The 25949-nt window shown below is 59.1% G+C and overlaps 1 protein-coding gene across 9 annotated transcripts in view; it reads left to right on the forward strand.

Moving 5' to 3' along the window:
• HDAC7 (histone deacetylase 7) overlaps positions 1 to 25949 on the forward strand; it is a 95537-nt gene that overhangs the window by 65624 nt on the left and 3964 nt on the right. For 5 of the 9 annotated variants that reach the window (XM_064474366.1, XM_064474365.1, XM_064474367.1 and 2 more), the window contains exons 2-17: positions 13363 to 13616; positions 15260 to 15350; positions 17433 to 17544; positions 18036 to 18151; positions 18319 to 18441; positions 18948 to 19057; positions 19487 to 19603; positions 19828 to 20026; positions 20906 to 21114; positions 21409 to 21618; positions 22355 to 22580; positions 23056 to 23189; positions 23824 to 23944; positions 24181 to 24230; positions 25375 to 25482; positions 25711 to 25766. In XM_064474366.1, coding sequence (XP_064330436.1) covers positions 13363 to 13616; positions 15260 to 15350; positions 17433 to 17544; positions 18036 to 18151; positions 18319 to 18441; positions 18948 to 19057; positions 19487 to 19603; positions 19828 to 20026; positions 20906 to 21114; positions 21409 to 21618; positions 22355 to 22580; positions 23056 to 23189; positions 23824 to 23944; positions 24181 to 24230; positions 25375 to 25482; positions 25711 to 25766 — 2236 coding nt within the window. Of the gene's footprint in view, positions 1 to 13362; positions 13617 to 15259; positions 15351 to 17432; positions 17545 to 18035; positions 18152 to 18318; positions 18442 to 18947; positions 19058 to 19486; positions 19604 to 19827; positions 20027 to 20905; positions 21115 to 21408; positions 21619 to 22354; positions 22581 to 23055; positions 23190 to 23823; positions 23945 to 24180; positions 24231 to 25374; positions 25483 to 25710; positions 25767 to 25949 lie in introns of those variants that run through there. The other 4 variants (XM_064474364.1, XM_064474360.1, XM_064474361.1 and 1 more) reach the window with 3 other exon arrangements.

Consider the following 25949-nt stretch of genomic DNA (forward strand, 5'->3'; position numbering starts at 1 on the left):
TGTGTGTGGAGGTATCATGGTAGGGCTGCAGGGCGTCGGAAGATAACCCCTGGCCCCTCAACAGGGATGGTTTCAGGAGCTCTGAAAGCATTAAAAGTGGTGTCGTGGGGAAAGGGAATGGGGAAGGTCACCTCTTGCTTTGTGATAGAGAAATATGGCCATGAAAGCGGGTTCTGGCCTTTTTTTGGGATGTTTTTAGTTCTTCATCTCGTGGACAGGGCTTTGATGATGACAAAGAAATGCTGCAAAATCCTTCCTGTGTTTTTGCACAGCTCCAACTGCTGTGGCTGTGCAAAGTCGAGGCTCCTCGCTGCGCCGGAGGAGTCCGGGCTCCCACGTGCCAGGAAGTGAAAGCAGAATTAATTAAGGTGGGAAATTATCTTAATTTGCTCGGGCTAAATCCCTTTAGCACCAGTAAACCCCAAACATTTGAAGCAAAATTCTTTGGTTGGAGTGCAGCCACACCTCTCTTGTCCTTCAGAGGTGGAGAAATTGCCCGTGACACATCTCTGAGGGTTTGACTATAAGAGAGAGTTTTACCAGTGTTACTGGGAGGCTTGTCACTCTGGGTAGCAGCCAAACTGGGAGAAGCCCATCTCTTGCTGAATGGGATCGCAGCTCGGCTGGGATCACCCCAGGACAGCCAGAAGGTCCAAATTCAAATCTCACGTGTGCTGGCGTTCAGTCTGTCCTGGGACAGCCTCAAGACTTAGCAGCGCCGCTGATTGTTTCCATAGGGGAGCAGAAAGCTTTAAGGATCTCTTTCTTCTTTGCCTGTCCCGAAGTGGATCGGGACGCAGCGCGGCTGCGTTGTGTCGCCCTCCTCGAACCGCATCCGCCGCGCGTGGTACCCGTCACGTGCCGTTCTCGGGGACACCCTCCATACCCCGCTTTGGAGCCACCAAACATTTCTGACAAAGCCCCGGGTCGGGACCAGCCCACGTCACCTGCCAGGAGTACTGGGAGCTCCCGGATTTTGCTGCTGGCAGGAGGTGTCAGGCAGTGCCGGGGCGATGGAGCAATTACTTGGCGTCTGTCGGAGCCAGCTCTTTGCGTTAACGAAAAATGTGAATGATGTGCAGGCTTGTGAAAGTGCTGTTTGTCCCTGGGGGGTCGGGGAAACGACCTCGCCTGTGTGTCCTTGGTGGTCTGAGCCTTCCACGCGCGTCCCGTTGCGTGCGTTGGTGTTGGCCACCCTGCGGTGGGGTAAGCGAGGAGACGGAGGCTGTGTGGAAGGAGGAGGAGATGGGCAGTTCTATCGCCTCACTCCTCCTCCATGGTTTTGTGGTTGTAGGGAGGCTGTGAGCGTGGAGAACGCAGCAGAGGAGCAATTCTTCTGTAAACCAGCTCAGAAATGATGCTGGAGGAGCTGATGCAATAAAATACCACTTTAGGCTGAGGCAGGAGTTTTTCCCCCATTATTTTTTAAAAAAACACGAGCAAGCTGGGATGTGTGCTTCATTATGGTCTCTCTTATTGCGTGTTCCCCTTTGCAAAGCGGAGAGGGTCTTGTGTTCGCCTCCAGCAGCTGCCACAGCAAAGGGGGTTGGAGCGGGCACGTGCAGGAGTGGCACGGGCATCGTGGCCCATCCTCTCCGCTCCGCTGTGGCTTTTGCTTCCCCGACAGAGACCTCTCTGCGTTTCCACCTGCTGCTGCGTGGGGCCTGGGTGCCAGCCACCTGCCCGAGCCCACGCAAAGCCTCCCTGTTTATTTTGTCTAAAAGCAATATCCCCCAAAGTGGGGTTGCGGGGGGGGAGAAATACCCGCTCTGGCTTAATTGCGCTTAATGAATCTGACGGGGCTGGCTGCCAGCAAGCAGAGCGCTTTGCCAAGGCTCGTACTTGCCCGTGAGAACTGCAAGGGTGTGGTGCACGACCGCGCCTGGCTTTGCAACCGCTGGGAGAAAAGATCTGAGAGCTCCCGCCACCCTTCGCCGCGGCCGTTGTGCTGCTCGCCCAATGCCATCGGCCCAGCCCGCCTCGCAGGGCTCAGCCCAACGGTTGCGTTGACCCCCAAGGACTCGGAGGGACATGATGACATCTGTAGGTGAGTGTGCCAAGCGGGTGGGCAGCATCCCTTGCAGACGTGACAGGGGGCTTATAAAGATGGGTTTGTATTAGATGCACCGTGAGCATCCTTTCATCTAGAGCTGGGTCCAGTTCAGCTCCGCAGCATGCACCCAGCCAGGCGCCGTTGCTCGTTTGATTGTCAAGTGAGCTTTAGGGACCTGGATAGGTGTGTGATTTTGCTGAGCTGACACCAGGTCTGGCCTTGAGAGGTGCTGAGGGCTCAAATCCCACCACGTGCACCGATTCCTCATTGAGGCTAACAGTGCGGCGCTGGGCTCGCTGGGGGGTTGTTTATTTATTTTCCTCTTTTCCCCGGCCATGCTTGAGTGGCTCAGCGGCAGGTTTAACCCTGCTTTCTGGGTTAAACACCCTGGGCAGTGTTGCTACATGAGTGTGGAGCGCACACACACCCCACCGCACCCTCCGTCCCCACCAGGCGCTTTGGCTGCCTCGGGGCACTCGTGTTCTGCAGCCGTCAGCTGGGAGCTGGCCTGCATCCTCCTCCAAGGTTTCTCCCTGCTGACTGCTTTTCCCTGGGCAGGCTCCGGCTGCATGTAGGACACTGGTTCCTCCTTGCATTTCTTCACCTCCAGCTTGTGGAGACCCAGAAATCCTGCCTGATGACTTGGCCGTGCCATTTCTTTTAGCTTTTCCAGCCCGGGTGGCATTCCCCAGCTTCAACATCGTGGATCTCTTCCCAGCATCTCCCCCAGCTGCTTGCATGCACCAGTGCTAACCCAGATTTACGCGCCAGGGCAGCTGTCACTGGTGTGGCAGACGGGCTTGTTGGATCCAGGCACGTTTCAGCCTCCTCTGCCTTAAGGATTTGATTCCGGCGCCTTTCCCAGCTGCACAGATGCCAGCTTTGAACCAAAGGCCGTGCTTTTTCATGAGCACCCAGGTATGGGAGGCAGTGCCAGACAGCCCACAGCAAAAGATACCAGAAGAGTATTTGTACAGGAAACTGAAAAGGTTGCGGCTTCCTTCCTCTGACAGAAATAGCTCTCGCCCTAAAACCTGAGTCTCCGCTCTGCGTGCTGGTAACCTCTGGCACTGGCTCGAGGGGACGCTGCGATGGGGTGGGCAGGGGTCGGGGACCACCACGCGCCGTCGCCGGGCCTCGCAGGGCGAAGCTGAGTCCCCTCGGCGTTGGGAGCCTGCTTGCTCAAACACCTGATGGGCGGCACTGGAGCAAGGCTTGGCGTGAACGCCGCGTGTGCCCTTGCTGGTGGCAGTTGAGCAGTCCGTAGATCTGCACGGGGAATTTCGTTTGTGCCCCTTTCCCTGGGATGTGTGTTATTCCCCTAGAGCTGGGGCTGCCGGTGTTTCTCCCAGCTCCTTCTTCTCCTGCTCTCTGCATGGTATTGGGTTTGAGGTATTTCTAATTTTCTTTTCATGGCTGAATCTGTCTTCCAGCCCGGCCCTGGATCTCAGCCAGCATTTGCCAAAGAGACTTCCTTCTCTGCAGCATGCAGAGAGGCTCCAATTAATGGGCAGGTCCCCTTGAGTAGTCACTCGCTGAGTGTGGGTATTGTGGGAGTCCAGGCTTTTTTGTCTCAGCACTTCCAGATCAAGCAAGACACCGCTGTGGAGCCCTGAGCTCTTCCCTGGGGCCTTATGAGTCAAGCTGGGCTCTTGCTGTGTTGCACACAGCAATTAAAAATATAAAAATGTAGGCTGAGCTGCAGCGCTGGTGGCAGCAGCCCCCGTGCAGCGGTGACCCTTCGCGGGCGGTGCGAGACGAAGCAGGTTGTTGTTTCGAGCCAAGTGGATGGAGGCGCTGCTCCGCGCCGTGCCCACGAGGCGCGCCGTGCCACGGCGGGGTGCTCCCAACAGCAGCTCCGTGCGTGCCAGGGGCGGCGGCAGTGAGAACCCCCCTGCGGCAGCCCCCAGGCGGGCTGCGGGCAGCAGCGTGGTGCGGGGCAGAGGTGCCGACGGGCCCATCGGCGTGCTGTCCAAACCAGTTGGGAACGCTCTCCACCGCTTATGCAAACGGCTGCTAATTGAGGAGAGGTTCGTATAATCGTTTGATCTCTCCTCTGCTTCCCTTGGCACGGAGGCCGCATCCTCTCATGCTGATGTAATCAAACCCGGTGCGGGAAGACGCGGTGTCCTGCGCCGAGAGGGTGCTCGCTTGCTTCCCGGGAGCGTTCGGCTGCATCCGCGGGGCTGCCGTGCAGCTCTGCCTCTGTTGGCATCTACCTGCTTGGAGAACAGAGACCCGGAGGAGCTTATCTTGCTCGGGCTGGTGCCAAAGCCTCTCTCCAAAGATGATCTGTGTTGGCGGTAGGCAGGGCGATGATGCTGGGGCTCTAGACTGGACTGTTGCCTCTTGCCAGAAGCCTGGTCGAGGGAGAAGATGGGACTGTTAGAAGGCACTGGGCTGCTCCAGTGCTGGCAGAGCCAGGGGACTTGCTTGCCTGGAGCTGCTGCCTGTCATCCGTGTTTGACTTTGGCTGTGGGCCTTGGCAGTATTTAAGCTTTCAGGAGCACACCGCAAACCCTCGCCCCTTCTCCGGCTGCTCCCGTAGCCGTGCCCGCAAAGAGAGGGCACGGGCGGTGAAGATCCGTAGCAGCCCTCCGTGGGGCACGTTTGGGGGGCCGGAGGGGCAGGAGGAGCGGTGGAGCTTGGTGTTGGCTGCAGGGAAAGGCTTCGGGGGAGGACCAGGAGGAACGGCTCTGCCTCTGCATCGCATGGCTCGGGATAGCGCGATGCGTGGGGCTATGCCGACCTGCCGCTGGTGGCTCTCGAGCAGGGAGTAGCGGGCAGACCCTGTCCGGGCTGTGCGACCAGGTGAGGGTGGTTGGAGGGGAAGGAGTCCAGCGGGGTGGGCTGTGCTATGGGGGATGTTTCTCTTCTGGGAGGGGAGGACTTTTCCCTCAATCTCAGGAGTTTCTGTGAGCAGAAGCTGCCTACGCTGTTCTGGGGAGCGTGAGGCACTGCCAGGCAACCTTGGCTTTCCTTCAAAAAGAGCCCTTTGGTCATGAATTTCCCTCTGTTTCGGAGGAAATAGCAGCTGTTGCGAGGTTTCCTGGGGATACCTTGCACTCCCCCGCACAGCATCCTCCCCCAGGGGCCTTGTGCTGCTATTTGGGATGGGGTTTACAACCGGTGGGGGTGGGAGGATGCAACTGCTGGCAGGAAATGACTGCCAGAGGTTTCCAGCTGTGCCAGAGCCGTGGCGGGGATGGAGCCCACTTGCTGTCCCTCTGGCCTCATGCCCCGGCTGCGGTTGCAGCTCTTCAGTCCCACCTTGCACCTCGTGCTGCCCACGCTCAAACCGTGTGGCGCAGGGACCTGATCCTTCTGCAGAGAAACCGGTAAAAACACTATTTTTATTTACTTACTTGCTTTAGACACGCACAAGCACACGTATACCTGCCCGCGTAGGCATGGCGGCTGGTGCCGTGTACCGCGGCACGACTGAGGAACGGCCGGCGGGGACTGGGATCCCTTACGCTGGGATCGAAAGCAGCTATTTGTGAAGCAGTGGCCACTGTGTTGCCTGCTGGTGGTGTGATTCAGCCCTGCCTGTGCCCGGCTCTTCCTATGGCTGGGTACCCGTGTGTCCTCTGCGACCAAACAGTCTCAAATTTAGTCTTGAAACCCATCGCCAGGTTTTGCCTCTGCACATTCATGGTTGCGTGCTTTGAAGGCTTTAAAAGATTTGTCCCTGGGAGAGGGGCAGGATCCAGGGAGCTGAGCCCCTGGCAAGCTTGCAAGTTCCTCCAGCTCCTCTGGGAGCTGGATGTGAGCGTGAAAGGAGTTGTTTGGTGGTTTGAGAACCACCTGTGGGGAAGTTTGGGTCTGGTATTAAGGTTCGGGGCTTTGGGGTAATTGAGCGTGATGCAGGGTTACCTTGGGATCCTCTTGACCAGCTTCGCCCTGCAGGCAGAATGCTTTCAAGGCCAATCTGAACATGCGGATTTGAGGGCATGTGGAAAAGCTGCCTTGAAACAGGCTCCTAAACACACCTGTGTGGATCTGCTCGCATCTGCGGGGCAGAGCTGGGCCAGCGCGGAGGGGGCTCCCTGTTCAGGGAGAGCACAGGCACCCGGATTTCCACTGCGGATGCAACTGCACCGCTTCCATGAACGTTTCGTTAGTGCTGAAGTTTCATTAGTACATAATACCTCTTCCTTTGGCCGCGGAGTCCTGCCTTCAGCTCTGTATGGATGCTGTGGGAGTGTATAGCGTGATCCCGTGCCTCCAACGGGCCTGGGTGGGAACACCGATACTCTGATATATGGGAATATAAGATACATCGACATACGGGAACACCCACACCAGCGGGTGTGGGTTGCAACACAGGGCATTAAATATAGCAGTAGATCCAGGTACAAAGGGTTTTGCTCCGTGTCGCCGTAGCTCACGCTGGCCTCGGCGCACCATGAGATTTTTGGGTCCCGGAGTCATGAGTTTTAAAATGTAACTACGCGCGTTTGTGGGGAGAAAATTCCAGGGAGGGCTATTAAATGTCTGACTCAAAGGTCACGAGCTGCAAATAACCAGCGAGAGTAATCAGGGGAAGGATCTCGCCCTGATCTGCTTCCCGAGGCCAACGTGGACCTCGTTTACAGGCTCGAACAGAGTATTTTCTGCTTTATGTGCTTGAAATACCGAAATAATGTGCTTCGCTCGCAGGTGTATGTGCGTAGTCTGGGTGGTTTCAGGTGTGTTGCTTTTAACCTCGGTTCGTGGCTTTGCGGAGAGGGTTCTGTGGGGCACGTGCGACTTTGCCAAACTTTCATCATCGTCTGTCTCAAATTTGTTTCTGGAAACTTTGTGCAGAAGAAAGTTTTCAAAAACCAGAGTAGAAAAATACGGTTTTACCCTTGTGGAAAAACTCTCGGGGGCTTTTCTTAGAGAAGCATCGGCCTTTTCTTGTTGTGGAGCAGGAATTTGATGTCTGGTAGAAGGGAGAGGGATCCACCCACATCTGGCCAATTCATAAAGCCCTTGAAACTCCCAGTTAACATGCTCCATAAAGAGTTATCGCAACTTGGCAACTGACCGCTCCAAACATTACATCTTCCCTGAGCATCATCTGTTCTCTTATGGCTCATGCGGGACACTGTGTACGGCCTCTCGGCGCGGGGACGGCGGCGCAGGGCTTTCCCCGGAGCTGCGTGGCAGCTCCCCTGCGCTCCCCCGGCAGCCGCCCGGCGAGGCGAGGAAGGAGGAAAATGCCCCAAACGCTCAGATTCCGCAGGGCCCTGCGAGGAAGCCCCCCGGGGACGCGAGAGCGGATGGAGGTAGGGGGGGCAGGGGGGCGCGTGGAGCACCGGCTCGGGGTTCCCGCTATCTCCCAGAGAGCTGCGAGACCCGACGGCAGCGCCTGTGTCCCTGCTACTGGTGCAGCCGGGCAGAGATAGCGGGGTGATGCTGGTTTTGTCATTTTTTTTTTAACTTGTCTTTGAGGGGAGCATACTGTTTAGCCCGGTAATTAAAACCAGCGTCTTGGTGCATACACCCCAGGGGCCAGGGTGAGGTTATGCAAGGTACCCCGACTCTGGGATTTCCTATTTCTCGAGTTCTGGCTTTGTGATCTTAATGTTATTTCAACATAGTCCTTTTTGTGTGGTTTCTTATTTAAGTGTTTTTAATTTGAACAAACTCCCTCCAGCTAATTTTTGTTACTTGTGCGTGGCTCTGGAGAAGACCTTTTCCTTTTATTAAAGAGGAATGTTTTTAATCACACGCATTCTTCAACCCGGCTGAACTCTGAACCTTTCACAGCTAATCAACATAAGATGGGAAAGGGTTTAAAACAAAACAAAACACCTAACAAAACCTGCCTTTAACTGCTGCTCAGCCTCAGACAAAGCTCTTCGCTGTGTGCGATCGCTTCCCGGGCAGTGCTGGCACATGGACCGGTCGCACCGTGCCGCGAGACCCGGCCGCCTGCCTTCATGGCAGGCAGGGCTGAAGGCAGGGATGCACGGGAAGGCGTAGCTCAGATGCGACTGGTTTGCTCCTTAATAATTTCCCTGCCCTGGTTTGTTTGCTTCGTGCTTTATTTCCCTCTTACATAAGCGCAGCTCTTCGCTGCCGGCTGATATTGCCTCTTTAAAAACATAAAAAAATCAGGAAATGCCAAAGCAAAGATTTCTGCGCCGCTTTTCTCTGGTGGGGGAGTGGGGGGGGGGGGGTGGCTGGATGGCTGAGAGCAGCAGCACGACCAGTGATCTCCCCTTTGGGGAGAGAGCGATACAAGCACTGGATTACCACCACCAGCCTGGGAAACTCGCTGCCACCACGCTTCACCCTGGCCAAAAGCTTAGCAGGGGTCCAAGAGGCGCTTGACTGTGCGCAAAGCGGGGAGCCCGTCGCCGTCTGCACGCTCGCTCCGTGTCTCTCGCCGGCGAGCACGCGGGCCCTTGGAGCGCTTCGGCTGTTTTCCTTGTGCTGCAGCCTGGAAAACGCCGGTAACCCGTGCCGGGTTGTTGAGCACAGAGCTTGCGTTCGTGCTCGTACCGCCGAAGGCTTTCCCAGGGCACGCCGGGGAGAGACTCCGCACCGAAGCTCCTCTCGCTGTGTTGCAACCTCCCCTTCCCGTGGAGGCAGGGTGGCAGCGGCTCTTACCTGCCCAGGCGCGGAGCGGTTTGTGCAATGGGCTCGGCAGCCCCGGGGCAGTCGCCTCCGCGCGCCGGGACCGCGGCGCGGTTCGCCTCGGCTTCCTCCCCGCGCGCTGCCGTAGCGGCGTGTTTTCCTCCCCTCGACCTGGCTGCGCGAGGTGACCCAGAAAAACAATCGCTCGGTGCCGCAACGCCGGGACAGCCTGGGTGCTTCTGCTTTACTGCGGGGCCGTGTGGTGCGAGCGGGGACGAGGCAGCAGGTGCTCCCTGTGTCCCCCTGTCCAGGAGAGGGGCTGATGCTGCCTTGCTTCACACCCCAAACACATCCCGAATTGTTTGGGCTGAGCAGAGGAGCTTTGCAATTACTGATTTATTCAGCAGAAGCAAGGAGGAGAGGGATATCTGTGCACAGAGGCTGAGTTTTGCTGCGTTTTAATAGCAGAGTCATGTGCAAAGCCATTTGCTCTGCAAATACTGCCCCGGTCCCAGCACGCTGCTGCTGGTGAGATGGTGGCTGCTGAGCCCCTGCCAGCCCCAGCGCTCGTGCGAAGATGAGCTTGCCACCAGTGCCGGCCTTCCCATGCGAATGTTCTTGCGAACTAAAAATAATTCGCAAAAAAATGTTGGCAGCTGGACATCCAGCCGGGAGAGGAGCCTGTCGCAGAAACCTTCCGCCTCTTCCCTGGGTGGGTGCTCCCAGCTCGCTTCTCCCTGCCCCAGCGCTCGGCCCCGCTCCTGGCCGTGCGGCTGAGGAGGGCAGGATGATGGATTCAGCCCGCTGAGGCTGCACGGGGCCAGCGGAGCATCCCAGCCCCTCTGTGGCCACAGGCTGTGGTGCTGGTGGCTTACGAGGGTCCGCTAGGAACCGGCAGGACCTGGGCTGGGTTGGGGAGTAGGGCAGACGCCCCCCAAGAGCCGTCATGGAGCCGTGCTTTTGGCCTTCTTTGGGTGAGGGGAAGAGGAGGAGCTGCTTGCCTGGCTGCCTGCCCCCTGAATCATGTGTGAGCATCGCAGGCTGCCGGGGAGGGGAGTTGTTTACTGTAACTCTTGGCGCAGGTCCCGGCATGAAACCCCAAATGAATTCAAGCTGCACCGGGAGGTCACGGCTGAAACAAACAGCTCCCAGGGCAGGAAGGGCTTCACGAAGGGGTTCTGGAGCTGGCGGGGTCTGGCTGGAGCGGGAGGGATGCAGGGCATCCCCGGGGAGCTGCCGTGCGCAGGTGCCACACGCCAGAGGCGTCCCAGCATGGGGAGAGCGGCCGAGGCTCCTGCCCAGGGGCTGGGCTGCGCTCCCAGCACCGCTGCCCTCAGCCAGTCCTCGTCCCTCGCTTCCCTGGCACTCGGAGTGTAAAACATCGTGTTTCTAAGCTCTGAAAAACCATCCTGAGTTTTGTGGCTTTAGCCTGCGCTGGCCGGGTGTGGAGCTGTAAGCGGGGGCTTTGCGCAGGCTGGGACACCCGTGTCGCCCCGGGGCACTTCGGGCTGGTCCATGCTCCCATGGTACCTTTTTCTCATCCCATCTTCCCTCTCTCCCGCCTCCTGGACAGCCCCGTTTTGCCAAAACGTCCCCAGCCGAGCGGGGACTGGCGTAGCGGGGTGCTCCATGCACCGTCGATGTGCAGAGCTGGGGGGCCGTGGCCGGAGGAGGGTCCGCGCAGCCTCTGCTGGCGGCTGCTCCCCCTGGCTCTGGTGCCTTTTGGCCATGGGGATGCTCGACAGCCTTTTTCCTGGCTCTGGGCGAGTGTTGAGGAGTTGTTTTTCTGGCTGCTGGCCGCTGGCCTGCCCGTCCTCCCTCTCCCCCAGCAGACGCATTCCCTCCCACTTCTCTTCCGCTGCTTCAGAGTTTGTTTTTAAAAAGACTAAAACAAATGAGGTAGAGAGATTCCCAGCGACCCCGCCAGTGCCTTCACCCTCGGCTCTGTGCTGCTGTCCGTGTCTCCCCCTCCATCCCCAGAGGTGCCTGTAATACCCCCTCCTGTGCCTGCGGTTGCCCCCAAGACCTTCTTGCCCCTTTTTGCCCCATGGAGGTGCTGGAGGGGCAGCGTCGGGCCCGAGGATGCTGCTGATGGGGAGGTGAGAACGTGACTGCTGCTGCTGAGCGTTGGCTGGTGGGAGCTCCCCATGGGTGTTTTTCACATCGCAAGTAGAGAGCTGTGACAACTCTCTGGATGCCATCAGCTCCAAGGATGGAGGCTGTGGCTTGGTGGGCTGGTCTCTTCCTCCTCGTAGTCCCGCTTTCCCTTCCGAACGATGCTTCTGCATGTAAACAGCCCTTTTCAGTGTCTCAAAGCAGAGCCTGATGGCTGCGGTCCTCCGGCAGCCCCTCTGCGGTTCCAAGCTCCTGCCCCTTCGTGCTATACAGCAGGACAGTGACATTTGGCTGGAGGGGACCGAGGGGTGGCTGAGCTTCAGCAAGCTCCTGCAGATAGGCAGCGTCACGTGGCGGGCATTTGGCTCGGCTGGGAGCTGTCAGAAGTCCCCGTTTCCCATCCTTAGATTTGCTCGTTACAGCCTGTCCTTGCGTGGCTGCCAGCAGCCCGGCCCGTCGGGTAGCACTGTGCATGTCGTGCCGCTGCCTCCCTCCAGCCTTCCTCCTGCCGAGCATCCCTGAGGGGCTTGGCCAGCGCCTGTTCCTCTGGCATCCTCCTCCTCCTCACGGGGAGGTGGGAACACCCATGAGCTGAGAAGCAGGAGGTGACAGCCCAGCTTATCACTTGCATCCTTCAAAATCGGTGATGTTTAGCAAGTTCTGAGGCCCTTTGGGGATTGCTGAAGCTGGGAGGTATCTGGAACAGCAGGCAGGTACGGCCTCCCAGGGTGCTGGTGCTGGCACCGTGCTGCAAGGAGACGGGACCAAGCGCTGCAGCCTTTCGGGTCGTGCTGGGGTGAATTGTCAGCCCCATGGAGGACGACAGCCTTTTTGGGACCTCCTGGCTTCTTGCAGGTGTTGGAGGGCGCATAGAGAGAACACTTGGGGTCTTCCTGCTTAGGGTAACTTCACTTGGACTCTTGTTATCTCATAAAAACGCAGCTGAAATGTGCTCATCTGCTTTTGCCATGCCTGACCCTCAAAGGGGGCTGCGTGTCTCATCCTGCCCACCTCGTGGCATCGCACCGTGTCCAGCCCCGAGGCCTCGGTGATAACGGAGCAGAGGAGCTCAGCGGCTTTCAGGCTGCGGCTGTTAATCTTCCTCAACCTCCGTATCATGCCGGTTACGGTGGGGCAGGCAGGGTGCAGCAATTAGAGCCAATTAGCCAGAGACAAATTAAATCCCAGGCAGTTATCAGCGAGATAGAGAGGGCAGGATAAACCCTGCGATGGGGTTTCCTGGGAACAACGTTTCTTTCTCCAACATGGGTTGAAATCGGGGACATTTCTGTCCTGGAGAATTGAGCTGGTGCCGACAAGCGTTTGCCCTTGGCCAGAGGGAGTGTTCCCTGCCGGGGCCACGGAGGGAAGCCAGAGCTGGCCCTGTTTCAGCAGGGCCGTGCACCCTGTCATCTGCACGGATGTGCACCTGCGGTTATTAATAGTCCCTGTGCCCTCCTCGGGTGAACACGCTCGTGCTCCTTTGCCTTGCAGGAAGGCGCGGGCTGGGCTGGGAGTTTGCTGGGTTTCCCCCTGGAAGAGCTGGGTAAATGCTGCGTTACGGCCCAGGAGCCTGCAGAGGTTTCTCCTGCAATATCGCACGCATCAGCACAAGCTCCCTGATGCCGCTGAGGTTGGCGTTTGAGCAGCGCAGGGTGCGGTTCTCCGTCTATAAAATAACATTTGCATTAGGTGGTTGTTTTGTGTTTTGTTTTGTTTTTTTTAAATTGAAACTGCTTTTGGAAGGCAATTAGTTCTCAGGCTGCAGTGGCCTTGGCCCTGCGTCCTGCAAGAGCATCCCCCTTGCAGCGTCTTTTCATGCTCAATTTCCTGCCCGCCTGCATGTTTCCAGCTTTCCCATGGCAAAGCACAAAGCTGCAGCGGCCAGGGCTGCCTTGCACCTGGCTGCGCGTGGTTTGTGGGACGCGACAGGGCTTGTCCGTGCGTCCTTCGGTTGCTGTCACGCTCGCTCATCCCCTTTCTGCCTGTGCCTGGCTGGCTCGCTGCCTTCTCGCTGCGTTGCTTGGAGCATCCTGCTGCAGAGATGCAGGAGGAGCACCGCAGCTGCGGGCATCCCTCGGCTGGGTGGCTCTTCTGTGGGTTTGTCTGCTCTTTGTCACAGCTGGAGGCAACCAGCTCTGCTTTGCACTGGCCCGTGGCACGTGCAGGATAAACTAAGCGAGGCTTTAGGACCTGGTTGGTGAAAATCCCCTGCTTCGGTGGGCGCTCCGAAGCTCTGTGTAATTGGGACTATTTTAGGTGTTCCCATGAGGATGGCGGGGTTCAGCACATGGGGAGGCCGGGCATCCAGGCAGGGTGGGAGCGCCTTAAGTTTGTAAAGCAATTCTCAGCTGTGGTGTCAGGGAGAGATGCCTGCAGCACCTTGGAGACTCTCCAAGGGTGTCTGATTTACAGGATTTTTTTTGCCCGGATGATGGAGGAGGCTTTTGCAGGCAGTAGGTGGTGCGTGGCAAACCCTTCTCAATGGCAGGACACGTTCCTCGCAGTGCCCACCCGTGCATTGGGGTACACCCGGGCCCCATCCCGATGCTTTCCCTACCTACCTAGCGGGGCAGTCTGAGCCGGACTGGGACTGACCTGTGCTCCGTTTTGTGTCTTGACAGCTGCTGTGAACCCGTGCACCTCCCCACGGGTGCCCCAGACCGCCCCCATGGACCTGCGTATCGGGCAGCGCGTCGTCAAGCCCGGCTCTGACACCACCTTGCTGGCCCTGAAGCACACGCAGCAGCTGCAGCACCAGCTCTTCCTCGCCAGCCTGCACCAGCAGCAAGTGGAGCAGCTCGCCCACCAGCACGTGAGGGTACGGGCACCCCGGGGTGCAGGGGCAGGACCTGCACCCGCTTTCCATAGCAGTTGGGTGAGGACCGGACACTCTGAAGAATTAATTTTGCCCCCAAAGCACACAGCTCATGGTGCCATGCGTGTCTGCCAGCAGCGCCCTGCGTCGGGGCTGGCTTTGTCTGAGCTCCCGTCTCTGGCAGGGATTAGAAGGAATAGGCTGGAAATCCCATCCCCAAAATAACCTTCCCAGGTGAATTCCTTCTTTCCCCTGAGGTGGAGAGTCTGTGGTGCTTTTTAGCCAGCCCTGAGACCTCTCTGACGCAAGGTGACCAGTCAGGGAGTCAGGTGGGGGGGTTTCGTGCCTTACTTTCAGGCCAAATCTCCGTTCTGCCAAGGCCAGCAGGAGGGCTGGGGCCTCCTGGGATGTGCGAAGCAGGGAAATGTTTTCAGCTGCATACCATGTGTGCTGAGCGAGGAGCCAGAGCGACTGGACAGGATGCCTGGTGTCTGTGATCTGCCACTCCGCTTGGCCACCGCTGTTTCTCTGCCCTAAAGGCATGGCTTACTCACTTTACAAGCTAATTTGCTTTTCTGGGAAGTCTTCACTGAAATTCTCTAGTGTCACCCGGAATAGCACCCCTGCCCTGCACAGCCTCTGGTGCCAGACTGCATTGTCACGAAATTACAGCAAGATTTAGCTTGGATGGTTCCTCTGGAGGCCCCCCGCTGAGGGCAGGACTGACTTCAGAGGTAGGGCAGGTTGTGGAGGACCACATCCAGGCGAGCCGCGACCATCTCTGAGGACGGAGATCACCCCTGCACGTCCCAGTCGCAGGGCTGCACCCTGCTCATGGCAGGAATCGGTCCCATAGACAGGATTTTCCTCGTGGCACATCTGTCTCGTTGCTGCTCATCCTTTTGCTGCGCTCCTCGGAGGACCCTGGCTCCATCTGCTCCGTAACTGCCTTTGGGTGGTGGAAGACGCAGTTGTCCCACCTCTTGTCGGGACTAAACGAGGCCAGCCTCGTCTGCTTCTCTCACGTCCTGTGTGCTCTGCCCCTGGGCACCAGCTCTGCTCTCGGTGGCTGGCACGGGCTCACTGGTCCCAGTTGCCTCGTCTGGAAGCCCTGAGGGAATCACGCTGAGGCTTTCTGGGAGGGGCTTGAGCATCAGCTTGGTCCACACAAGGAGAGTTTGAGATGCTGCTGCCACGACTGATGGGTGCTTAGAGGCATTTGTGCAGATGTGATGCTTTCTGACCTCCCTGGGAAACGGGATCAACTCTGAAAACCTCAGCTCTGGAAAACACCAAGATCAAAACTTTTAAGACTAGTAGAGTTTTTTTTTTTCCTTTATTCCCCTTTTTAGTCAACTATGGTTTTTATTTTTGGTTGTCTTACAACATGCCCTAGCTACAGATATGTCAAAACACCATGAAAGGCATCAAGTTGAAACGGACTTGTTTGAATTGTACAGTGTCCCTGGGGAGGGCGTCTCTAGAGACAAAGATGCGTCCGGTTTGCTGTGATGAAACAAGTTAACACGTTCTTGTTGGCCAGGGCTGCCCATCAGGTTTCCAAAAATGACATAACGGACCGTTGCAGACATGCTCCATCACCGTGCAGTCGTGCTTTGGGTGTGGGGAGGGGGTAAGAGGGCTTTGGTCTGCACTGGGCGAGGCTGGGGTCTCCTGGCGCTGATGTCCCTCTCCCCACGCAGGTGACCATGGAGTCCCCGCACCGCGAAGCCGAGCCTGGGCAGCAGGAGCAGGAGCTGCGGCAGATCCTCAACAAGGACAAGAGCAAGCGAAGTAAGAGCCTCCGTGCGTCTGCCGGCGTGTGGCACCGGGTGCCGCGTACCTGCCCGAGGGGCCGAGTCCCCAAAACTGGGGGACTCGGCTCACTGAGGGAGGGAGATCAGAGGGGCTTTTAGAAGAGGGCTCAGCGGGTGGTTCTGCCCTTATCCAGACCAAGCTCTGCCTTCTCTTGGTCTAAAGGCGTGTGATAGCATCCACACCACTGAGATCTCTGTCCTGTGCATCAAACTGAGCCGGGCTCTGTGCCTGCCTGGGGCCAAGAGAGCAACTTAGTGTCTGTGGGGAAGTGCAGTCCTTCTGAGCAGCAAGCGGCAATGCCAGCAAGTTGCACTAAGCAGCTGGCAAGAGATTTTTTTTGGCCCGGGCTTAGCTGGTGTTTGTCCTTGGTGTCCTTCCTAGCGATGCCAACCAGCCGGTCACGACAGATCTCCATGCTAACATTGCATCGTGCCCTACGGCCGCTGCAGCAGCGCTGCCCGAGCCGTTGGTGCTTGTGACTGCACTGGCTAGGGCGTGAATTTGCCTCTTGAGCTTGCAAGCCCAGGCTGGAGCACTGGTGGCAGTGGGGAGAGGCTAGTGGGTTCCCCTCCACGCTGGGCAGAAAGGTTTGCAAACCCTGGCCGGCTGCGATCTCCCTGCGCCATCTAGTGCCAGTCGCCGCAGGGAGCTCACAGGGAGCTTGCTCTGAGCTTTCGGATGCGCAGAGCTCTGCATCGCACCCCAAAGATGCAGCTGCAGCGTGCATTGGATGCGCTGCACCCGCCCCAGTGTCCGTGAGCCTACTGTCCGCCTCCTCGTCCAGCCTGAGCAATCTTGGGACGCTGGTATTTTCCCTTCGCTCCCGTGTGGCTGCGGAGCACAGGCTTCTCTGCCGCGGTTCCCGGGGTTGACGGGGCTCATTGCGATGCTGAAAACACAGTGCCTGCCCTTTCCACGCCATTCCTGAGCAGGCAGCTCCTGCGAACGCGGTTGGCTCGGCGTGGCTGAGCGTGACGGCCGCTTTATGCGATCTGGGAGTTAATAGTATGAATTGATCGATAACTTGTGCTCGGAGGTGCCAGATGCTGGCACAGGAGTGTGGAGCGACCCGTTGTAAGCGCAGAGCGTTCCTGCTAGAATGGACGGGGGGGGGACGTGGCCTGGCATGGGTAGGAGCATGGGAACGGGCCCTAGCCCGAGGTGGGAAGCCCCATGGGAGGCTCACGGCAGCCGGTGACTGCAGCACCCTGCAGCAGTCAGACCTCTGTGTGTGGGTGTTTCACCACCACAGTGGAGCCAGGTGCTGAATGCGGGTCGCGGCTGCTTGTCTGCCAGCGGGTTATGGTAAGTCTCATGCTCTTCTGTAAGAGCACAGCTCCATCAAGAGATTCAGGAGCCTCAAAGCTATCCCCTGATTTGTTTGGAGGTGCTTTCTTTCTCTTCCTCATGCAAGCTGTCCCTGTTTTGGGGGGCAGAGTGTGGCTGTGGGGGGGCTGAGGTGCAGGACGACTGAGCTGTATGCCATCGACTGGAAATCATCAGCATGTAGCCAATGCTCGAAGAGCCTCAGGGCACAGTGCCTCTGGAGAGGCTTCAGAAGGATCCCATGCAGCCGCGGGAGTGTTGTCGCTGCTGTACGAGCCACATTTGTGCTTTCATGCCCTCTTTATGCTGTGGGTGTCAACTTATACCTGCTCCCTCTGGCTCAGATGAAGCAGGCAGCTCCGCAGCTGAGACGCGCCGCTGGCGATGCTCTGCCTCTCACCCGCCACATTCCCAGTGCTCAACAGGGTGCATGCAAAAAGATTGGGCTCCTGAGGTGATGTGGGAGAGCTGAGGGTGCGACAGGGATGCTTCCTTGACCATCTGGGAAACCCTGGTTGCCCCAGCTGGCCTTTCTCTCCCTGAGCCAATCTGACCTGAGAACTGCACCAAGCATCTCCGCAGGGCTTCCACAGCGTCTATGTGTTTGTAGGGGGTCTCCAGCTGTCCCGGTGTTATTTGTGGAGCCATGGGGCCGCTCATGCCTGCAGGGATCCTTTAAAGTGCTCTGCGTTGGCTGTCAGCCTTGTGTGGTCACTGCTGGTCTTTCTGCAGGTGCTGTGGCCAGCACAGTGGTGAAGCAGAAGCTGGCTGAGGTCATTCTGAAGAAGCAGCAGGCAGCTTTGGAGAGGACCAGCAACCCCAACCCTTCAGCCATGCCGTACAGGTAAAACAAGGGCATCTTCTGGCCTGCCCTGGGCAGGACATCTGCTTGGGACCCAGAAAAGGTGGCTATTTGTCTTGGGCAAGAGCTTACCGTTATCTTCTGCTTCCTGGTCTGTAGAGATACTGTTTAGCTAATGTCTGTTGGGGTGGGGTAGCTTGGTTCTGTGTTAACTGCTTGCAGGAGGTGGATGAAGCTCCCACATTGCTTTCCCTGACCTTGTTGGACTTTGATGGCTTGTCTCACTCTTGACCCAAAAAGTACTGTTAGGCTCCTTGTCTTTTGTCCCAAGACAAGACAAAACCACCAGCTGGTTCCCTTCTGTAGGTGCTTGTAGTGGATGGGACAAGCCTTTCTGGCCACTGGCAGAAGAGCTAGTATACGCCCAGGAAAGGCAGAGCCCCACGGGCCACCCTTGTGTTGGAGGGCGTAGTGTGGGTGGCACGTGGCTGCCAACTGGGAAAGGTCTCTAACAAGGTGGCTTCTCCCCATAGGTCTCTGGAGCCTCTGGATCCCGAGGGCCCTTCCCCTCCTGTGCTCAGCACCTTCTTGCCCCCTGTCCCCAGCACTTCTCTTGAACCCCCAGAGCATTTTCCACTGCGGAAGACAGGTAAGGCCGTGGGGGCAATGCCATCTCCCTCCCGCCGCGATACCCTCGCAGCTCGCTCACAGGGGGTGGCTGGAGCCCAGAAGCGGGGTGGCCTGGCCCCACAAAGCCAGTCCAGCTTCACCCCGATCAGCAGTGAGGCCGGGACTAACCACCTGGTCCGCTTGCAGCGTCTGAGCCCAACCTGAAGGTGCGTTGCAAGCCCAGGAAGTGCCTCGACCGACGCAAGAACCCCCTGACGCGGAAGGAGAGCGCTCCTCCCTCCTTGAAGAGGCGGCCGCCCGAGGCAATTGGTGAGGGCTTTACCTGGGCGGTGATACCTCGGGGGTTTGGAGAGACCTTGGGGCCAGGCTGGAGCAGCTACGCTCTGTCCAGGATCCTGCACCACATCTGCCTGGAGGTCGTGTCTCTGGGGCTCGGCACGTTATCGGTGCTTGGGGCAGAGCCCCTGGAGGGAACTCTCTGCCGTGATGGTGCAGGGGTAGGTGAGCCAGGAAAGGATGTTGCTACAGCTGTATCCTGCTGCTCTTTGGGCCCAGGATTGACCTACAAGGCTGAGTGGGTCCAAGGTCCTGAAGAAATGTGGCTGGTCGTGCTTTTCTCACTGTGGTGTGGTGCCTCCCATGCTGGGAGGGCAGCTCTGCCTCCACTGTGCCGTGCAGTCGAAGGGAGGTTTGGCCCTTGGAGGGCGGTGGGCAGCGGTGAGAGGGAGGGAGGGGTATGAAGGGCTGGGGCAGGGGCTGTGAATCCATTTTCTGGGTGCTTGTGCCCATCATGCCCATTTCTCTTCCTTGTGCAGACTCCTCCCCGAGCAGTAGCAGCACCCCCGTGTCCGGCTGCAGCTCGCCCAACGACAGCCTCCCCGCCGAGCACGGAGCCCTTCCTGCTGCCTCCGGCATGGCCCACGAGGTGAGCTCCGGCGGCCTCCCAGCCAGAGGTCTTGCAGCTTGGGGCTTTGTGACCCCAGGGTCGGGTGCCCTCATCTCCCACTCCCATCCTAGGCTCAGGCAAAGGTAGCATCCACCCCTGGGGACCCCAGCCCTCAATCCCGCTGCCCAGGAACTGCCCTTAACCCTGCTCTCCCTGCACGGTGGGATCTTGTGTCTGGCCCAGTGCTGCTCACGGCACACGCTGCCTTCCTTCGCAGTGTGCGTTTCTCGTCTCATGGTGTATGTGCTTTCCCCACTGGGCCCCAGTACCCCTTGCCCTGGCCCGAGGCGTTCCTCCAGGCAGCTGGGGCTCAGCCACCCTCTTCTGCTGCCTGCACCCAAGCTGCTTGTCCCTCGCTGAGCTCTGCCGCTGCCAGAGCAGGAGACTAATAAATTGTGTTTGGTGCAGACGCCCCTGGCCCAGCGCCTGATGATGCAGGAGAGCTCACTGGCCCAGTTTGCCCTGCAGAGTGCAACCTCCCTTCCGGCCATCACACTGGGATTGCCGGCTACCACTAGCGCCAGGGTAGGTAGCCAGGTTGTAGGTAGCCCCAGAACTGGGCAGAGGGTCCCCGTGGGGCAGGGGAAGCCCTTTCCTTTGGGCCTGGGGTTCCTGGGGTAACACCAGGCGTGTACTGGCCCTGAGTATTAATAGGCGCTGCCCGTGAGCACGGTGAGGATATGCCATGCCGTCCCCTCCCCGTGCTGTGTCCCCGTGGGTTGCTAACCCAGTCCTCCTCCTCTCCGCAGGGAGAGGCAGATCGCCGCCCCCTCTCCGGCCTGGCACACCGGGTGCCCGTGCTGAACGGACCCGTCCTCACAGGCACGCACTCGCCCATGTTCATACCAGCTGGCTTGGAGCAGCACGAGGCTGGGAGCCCCTTATCCCCTCGGCTCCAGCCCGTCATCATCCTCGAGCCCTCGGTCACCCACACTCCGCTGGTGGCAGGTAAGTGTCGAGCTCGGTGACGGGCACTGAGGCTGTGTCAGCGCTGGCAGGGCCCAGCGTGGAGCTTTGCTCAGGGCAGGCAGGTTTTTTGGGTGCTGGGAAAGTGCAGTGGCCTTGATTTTTCCGTTACTGTTCCGTGAGTATGTTGAAGCAGGCTGTTGACCCTGGTTCTGGCTAGCCCGCAAGCATGTCCTTGCCGTGGATGAAATGAGAGTTCTGCGTGTACCATGGCCTCAGCAATGCAGAGAGCGCCATAGCTTTGGCTCTGCCTTCCAGCTGCCCCTTGCCCAGCCCGAGCTGGGCCGGGGTGGAGCCGTGCGCCTTTCCTGCAGCCCAGAAGCCTCCCTCCAAGGGGTCTTTCCTGCTTTTCTGCTAGACTCTTGTGCCAGTAGATTTCACTGCAGACCCTGCACTGAGCAGGGCAGCTCAGACCTCTTGGCTGTGCCTCTGGTTGACTTATTCCCCCCAGCCCCTTCACGTAATCTGCTCTAATTGTAGCAGAAGGAGAAGTGGCTCCTTTATGCTGGTTCCTGGCTCCATCTCTCCCTGCCCTGTGATACCTGCAGTGAAGGAAGCTTCTCCCATTGAGGATGAAGCTGAGGCAGGATGATTGAAGTCAGCCAGATCTAATTCCCAGACCCCTGTTGGCTGTGCGATGCCAAAGTGATGGGGACAGGAGGAAGGGAGCCATAAAGACAACCCATCCTAGCCTACCAGATACTTGGCTCCAGGGCTGGATCAGTGTCATTTTTAGGGCTGCCTGGAGACAGTCTGCATGGGTACAGAGAGCGCTGCTGCTTGCTATGCCCAGCTCTGCAGGGTGTCACGTCTGCCCAGCCGACAATGCCACCCTTCACCTCTCCTTCATCTCCCCTGCAGTGCCAGGTCTGGGAACGGTCCCCATCTCCTTCGCCCCCTCACTCATCTCGGCAGAGCGCCTGTCGCTCCCAGGACACCATAAACCGCTGGGCAGGACCCGCTCGGAGCCGCTGCCCCAGAACCCCAAGGCCATCCAGCAGCAACTGGTGTACCAGCAGCATCACACCCAGTTCCTGGAGAGACTCAAGCAGCAGACGCATCTGGGCAAGGTAAGACATGGAGGCCCAGGCCAGGCATGTAGGAGGTGATGGGAGGCAGACGCTAGAAGGGTGCAAGATGGCAACCCTACCTGCTGGGCAGTGAGTACCAGATGTCCAGGGCCAAGCCAGAGGGCAGGCATGCAAGGTTCTGCCTCGCCCAGGCTTGTAACAGCAAGCTGAGGGTAGCTGCTCGGCATCCCTGGCTCCCACATCCATCGCGCTCCTGCCACCCCCCACGACCACCTCAGCCTGGCCTGGCCCCTGCCACCTCCCTGGGCTCATTTGTGACCCCTCTGGCCGCAGCGCATGGCTAAATCCAGCGAGAAGCCCCGTCTGCGGCAGATCCCCTCCTCGGAGGACATGGAGGCTGAGGGGACGCTCCCAGAGGCCGGGGCTGAGAGCAGCGACCCGGCGAGGGCACGCGTGGAGCCCACACGGCCGGGGAGTAGCGTGAAGGAGCCCGAGAGGACGCAGAAGATGATGCAGCCTCAAGAGGAGCTTGTCCTGCAGCAGGTAGCTGAGGGCTGGCAGGGATGGGAGAGCCCTGAGGAAGGGTGGGGGCTGCCAGCCTGAAGCAGCCCATGAAGGAGCCCATGGGAAAAAGGGACGATGGCGTCTCTGGCTGTCCCAAGCTGCAGGGAGCCCTTGGGGTGGTTTGAAGCCTTCATACAAGCTCAGGAGTGGGCTGTAAGAGGTGGAGTTTCCAGCCTTGTCCCTGTCTCCAGTCACGGCTTAACTGCTTTGAGTGTTAGTCATGGGCAGGCAGCACGCAGAGATCCCTGCCCTGCAATCTGGAGCAATTTTTAATTCATCCCTTGGTGTCTCCTATTTGAGGCTTTGCACAAACCCAGTAAAGCTGGTAGCATTCTGAGCCTGGGAAGATTCAAATCAGAACCTGAGAGCCACCTCCGTGTTTCCCCGAGCCTGGGGCAGTTTGCTAGGACAGGGCCGAGAGCTGCAGCCACCCCTGGTGCCAGCAAGGCTGGCCGTCATCCCCAGATTGCTGGGTGTCACCCCCAAATTGCCGCAGCGCTGCGGGGCTGAGCCAGCAGAGAGCAGCAGATGCTGTGTGACGCGTCCCAGCTCCTGCAATCCGGCTCCAAGCCCCCCAGCGTGGAGGGGTCTGTTGTATCCAGACCCTGGGAGGGTGCAGAGTGCGGGGCTCCCTTCCCTGGGCCGGCTGATGCTGCTCCCACCGCCCTGGTGCCTCGCGCTGGATGCCGTGCTCACCGCCGCCTCTCTCCGTCAGGCGTACCTCTGGGATTCCTACCAGCGCGTGCAGCAGCAGCTCCTCAAGCGGCAACCCTTGGCCGACTCCCCCATGGTCCCCACCATCCATGCGGGGCACAGGCCCCTCTCCAGGGCCCAGTCATCTCCTGCCACCGCCACCATCTCCCTTCCTGCCCAGGACACGGCCTCCAAGACGCTCTCCCTGCCGGTGCAGGAGCAGCCAGCCAAGCCGCACTTCACAACAGGTACGGCCCGGCCCCTGTGCGGGGCTGTCACAGCTGGAGCAGCAGCAGGGGCTGGGAACAAGAGCTGGAAGGGAGGTGGGGATGCCCAGGGGCAGCTTAGCATCAGTCCGAGTCACTCCCGGACCCGTAAATGCTTGGGAGCGCTCTGGCTAGCTGCTAAAAGGGCAGAGCCAGCCACGAGGGGCCCCTTCACCCTTACCTAAGGTGGCTTTTCCCATCTGGCCCTTTGACTGCCATCCTGGTCCTGTGATGCTGGCAAAGTTCAGCTCTCTTACATATCTGAGGCAGGATTTGCTTCAAGCACGCTGGGACAGAGGCTCCTGTGGTTTGAGGGAGGCGTTTCAGTCAAACCAAATAGTTACAGGCATTTAGGGTCTCGACCAGCCCCTGAAAAGGAGCTGAATTAGGGTCAGCACCGTCGAGGCCTGGGTGTCCAGTCCAGTCTCAAGACAGCAGCCCTCCTTGTGCCTTGCAGGGCTGGTTTACGACTCAGTGATGCTCAAACACCAGTGCTCCTGCGGCGACAACAGCAACCACCCAGAGCATGCGGGCAGGATCCAGAGCATCTGGTCCCGTCTGCAGGAGAGAGGGCTGCGCAGCCAGTGCGAGGTGAGTGTGGGACGCCTGTCTGGGAGGGCGATGCCGGTACGAGCACATCTGCTAATGGTGTGACAGCTTATCCTGCTCCCGCCTCCATCCCTTTTGCCTCCCAGATCTTCTCAGCCTGTTGCCACCATTATCCAGGCAACAAAGACTTTGGGAGAGGGCTTGGACTTATCCGTTGCTGGCAGTGCCAGGTCAGAGCACGCTGGTGTGACCATATCCAGCTTCGGATGGCAGCAGCAGTCTGTTCTGCTGGAAGATGGGCGTAGGGTGAGGCGTGATCCCCACTGAAACGGCGTGTTTTGCCAATTCGGGGAAGATCCGTGTGAGTTCCAGTCTGTTAGAAACCTTGCCCCTGGTCTGGCTGGGCTGACTGGTCCACACAGGGCTCTGCAGCTGTAGGAAGGTGGTGCTGGCATTTCCTGCCTGATCTCTGCTTGCAAATGAGGGGTGCTCAAGTTCAAATCTAATGCAAGAAGCGCAGCGCTCAGCCTTGCAGCTGCCGCCTCAGGTGACACGAGGTGTGGCCGTACCCGTACGTCAGGGCGTGCCACCTCCGCCCTCGGAGGCTGGTGTGTGGGGTGGGAGAGCCCGCGTCTCCCACCTGGAGCAGCTTGGTCACAGACCCTGTCTGCCCCAGTGTCTGCGGGGACGCAAGGCCACCCTGGAAGAGCTGCAGTGTGTCCATACGGAGCGCCACGTCTTCCTCTACGGCACCAATCCCCTCAACCGCCTGAAACTGGACAACGGGAAGCTGGCAGGTGAGTCTACATCCACACCGCTCCTTGGGCATCCGTGCCCTCGCCTTCTGCCCACACATCCTCACCGGGTCTTGGAGCACCCTCAGCCTCGGGGACCGCACCAAGCAGCTCCCCTGGAGGCTGATCCTAGTGCTGGCCAAGCCTCCCTCCTTGGTAGCCCTGTGCCATGCGCCCTGTCCCCCCACCATCCCTCAGTGTCTCGGCTCTGAAGTCCTCGCCGTCCCCTCTCTCTGCAGGGATCCTGTCGCAGCGGATGTTCGTCATGCTGCCCTGCGGAGGGGTGGGGGTAAGTGCTCGATCTCTGCTTTGGCCGGTTTTGGACAGGGTGGTTCCTTCTGTCCCCAGCGAGGGCCTCCTCACGGGCTTGAGTGGAGAGGGAGCTCCCAAAGCCCTTGGGCTGCCACGGTTGGGTAGCCTCAGGTGGGAGCGCTCTGCCTGTGGGCAAGATGTTGTGTCAGAACTTCCCCCTGTCCTTGGGACGGTCCTAAGCATCCTGCCTTCAAAGGGGATCCTTTATGCCTCCTTACTCTAAGGGAAGGGGAACCAAAAGCCCCCACCAGCCATCTCTAAGAGCCTGGGGCATTAGAAGGGAGCGAGCTGGCAGGACGGCTTGGGGAAGCCACAAGCCGTGGCCCCCACTGAGGGAGGGGAGCGGTGTCATGGGACAGCAACTCGCCACTTCCCTCCAGACACTTCTGTGGCTTCTCCTTCCACAGCTTGCCACCCTCGTTTCTCTCCATTCATTGCGTTCTCCTCTCTTCTTCTCTCCCCCCTGTCTCTGTCCTTCTCTCTCTCTTTCAGGAAGGGTCTCACTCCATGCCTTCCTGCTGCCTCTTCTGGTTCTTCTCCTCTCCTTGCCCCCGCTGCTGGGCGCCAGCTCTTCTCAGCCCCGTTTGCATCTACTTTCCCTGCTCTGCCTCCCCCTCCCTGCCCTCCTCTCGCCCGTGCCCCGAAGGCAGCGGGGCTGGAGCTGCCCCTCTCCGTGGGCAGAGGGGAGCCTTTGAGTTGCACACATGGCGTTGATCAGAAGAGACTTGAGTTTTCCGGCTCTGGCTCAGCCCTTGACGTGATCCTGATCAAACCAAGATGTTTGGTTAAACAATAAAATAAGATAAAGAAGGTAACAAGCGTTTCCTCAGTCACTCCTTCCAGCCCCCGGGGTGCGGGGTGAGATGCTCCATGCAGAGCTCGGCTGGGGGCTGGGGCTGACGGCATGCGGAGGAGCTGCCACCCTGCTCGGCAGCAGGGAGCCGCTGGCGAGCCTGCCCCGTTGCGTGCAAGGCGGTCCAGCTCCACAGTGCCCAGCCCTTCAGCCTGCACAGGACTTCAACCCCCGGCCCCGAGCGGGGTGGCTGGCAGAGAGCGTGGGTCCCGTGACTGAGATCTCCACCGGTGCCTTGTCCCCGTGTGACCGATCCCCTTGCTTCCAGGTGGACAGTGATACCATCTGGAACGAGCTGCACTCCTCCAACGCTGCCCGCTGGGCTGCGGGCAGCGTCACTGAGCTGGCCTTCAAGGTGGCCACCAGGGAGCTGAAGGTAGGCTGGCTTCACGTGGCCGTCCCAGAGCTGTGCATCGCCCCGTGGCTGGGCAAGAGCGGGGCTGTGGGGTCTGGGCAGCGCCCGGTGCCAGCTGGCAGCCCTGCGCTGCTGCGGGCTCCGTCCCCGGCTGTCCCCGTGCGGCAGGACTGGCCAGCTGGGGTTTGGAGGCAGTGTGTGGTGCTGCGGGCAGCAGCTCTGATCGCCTCGCCTTTGTTTTGTCCCCAGAACGGCTTTGCTGTCGTGCGGCCACCCGGACATCACGCAGATCCTTCCACCGCCATGTAAGGGCCCCGTTGGAAGCTGCAGGGCTTTGGGCTGGCGCATGGGAAGCCCCAGAAAACATCTCCTGGGCTCAAAATCACTGATTGCTCCATGCTAACCTCCCCCAGGACCCATATCCAGGCTGGAGGGAGAGGGGAGGGGGAGCCCGCCCTTTGGTGAGGGCATGAGCCAGGAGGAGGGTG

This window comes from Phalacrocorax carbo, chromosome 27, assembly GCF_963921805.1.
Source record: "Phalacrocorax carbo chromosome 27, bPhaCar2.1, whole genome shotgun sequence".
Lineage (NCBI taxonomy): Eukaryota > Metazoa > Chordata > Aves > Suliformes > Phalacrocoracidae > Phalacrocorax > Phalacrocorax carbo.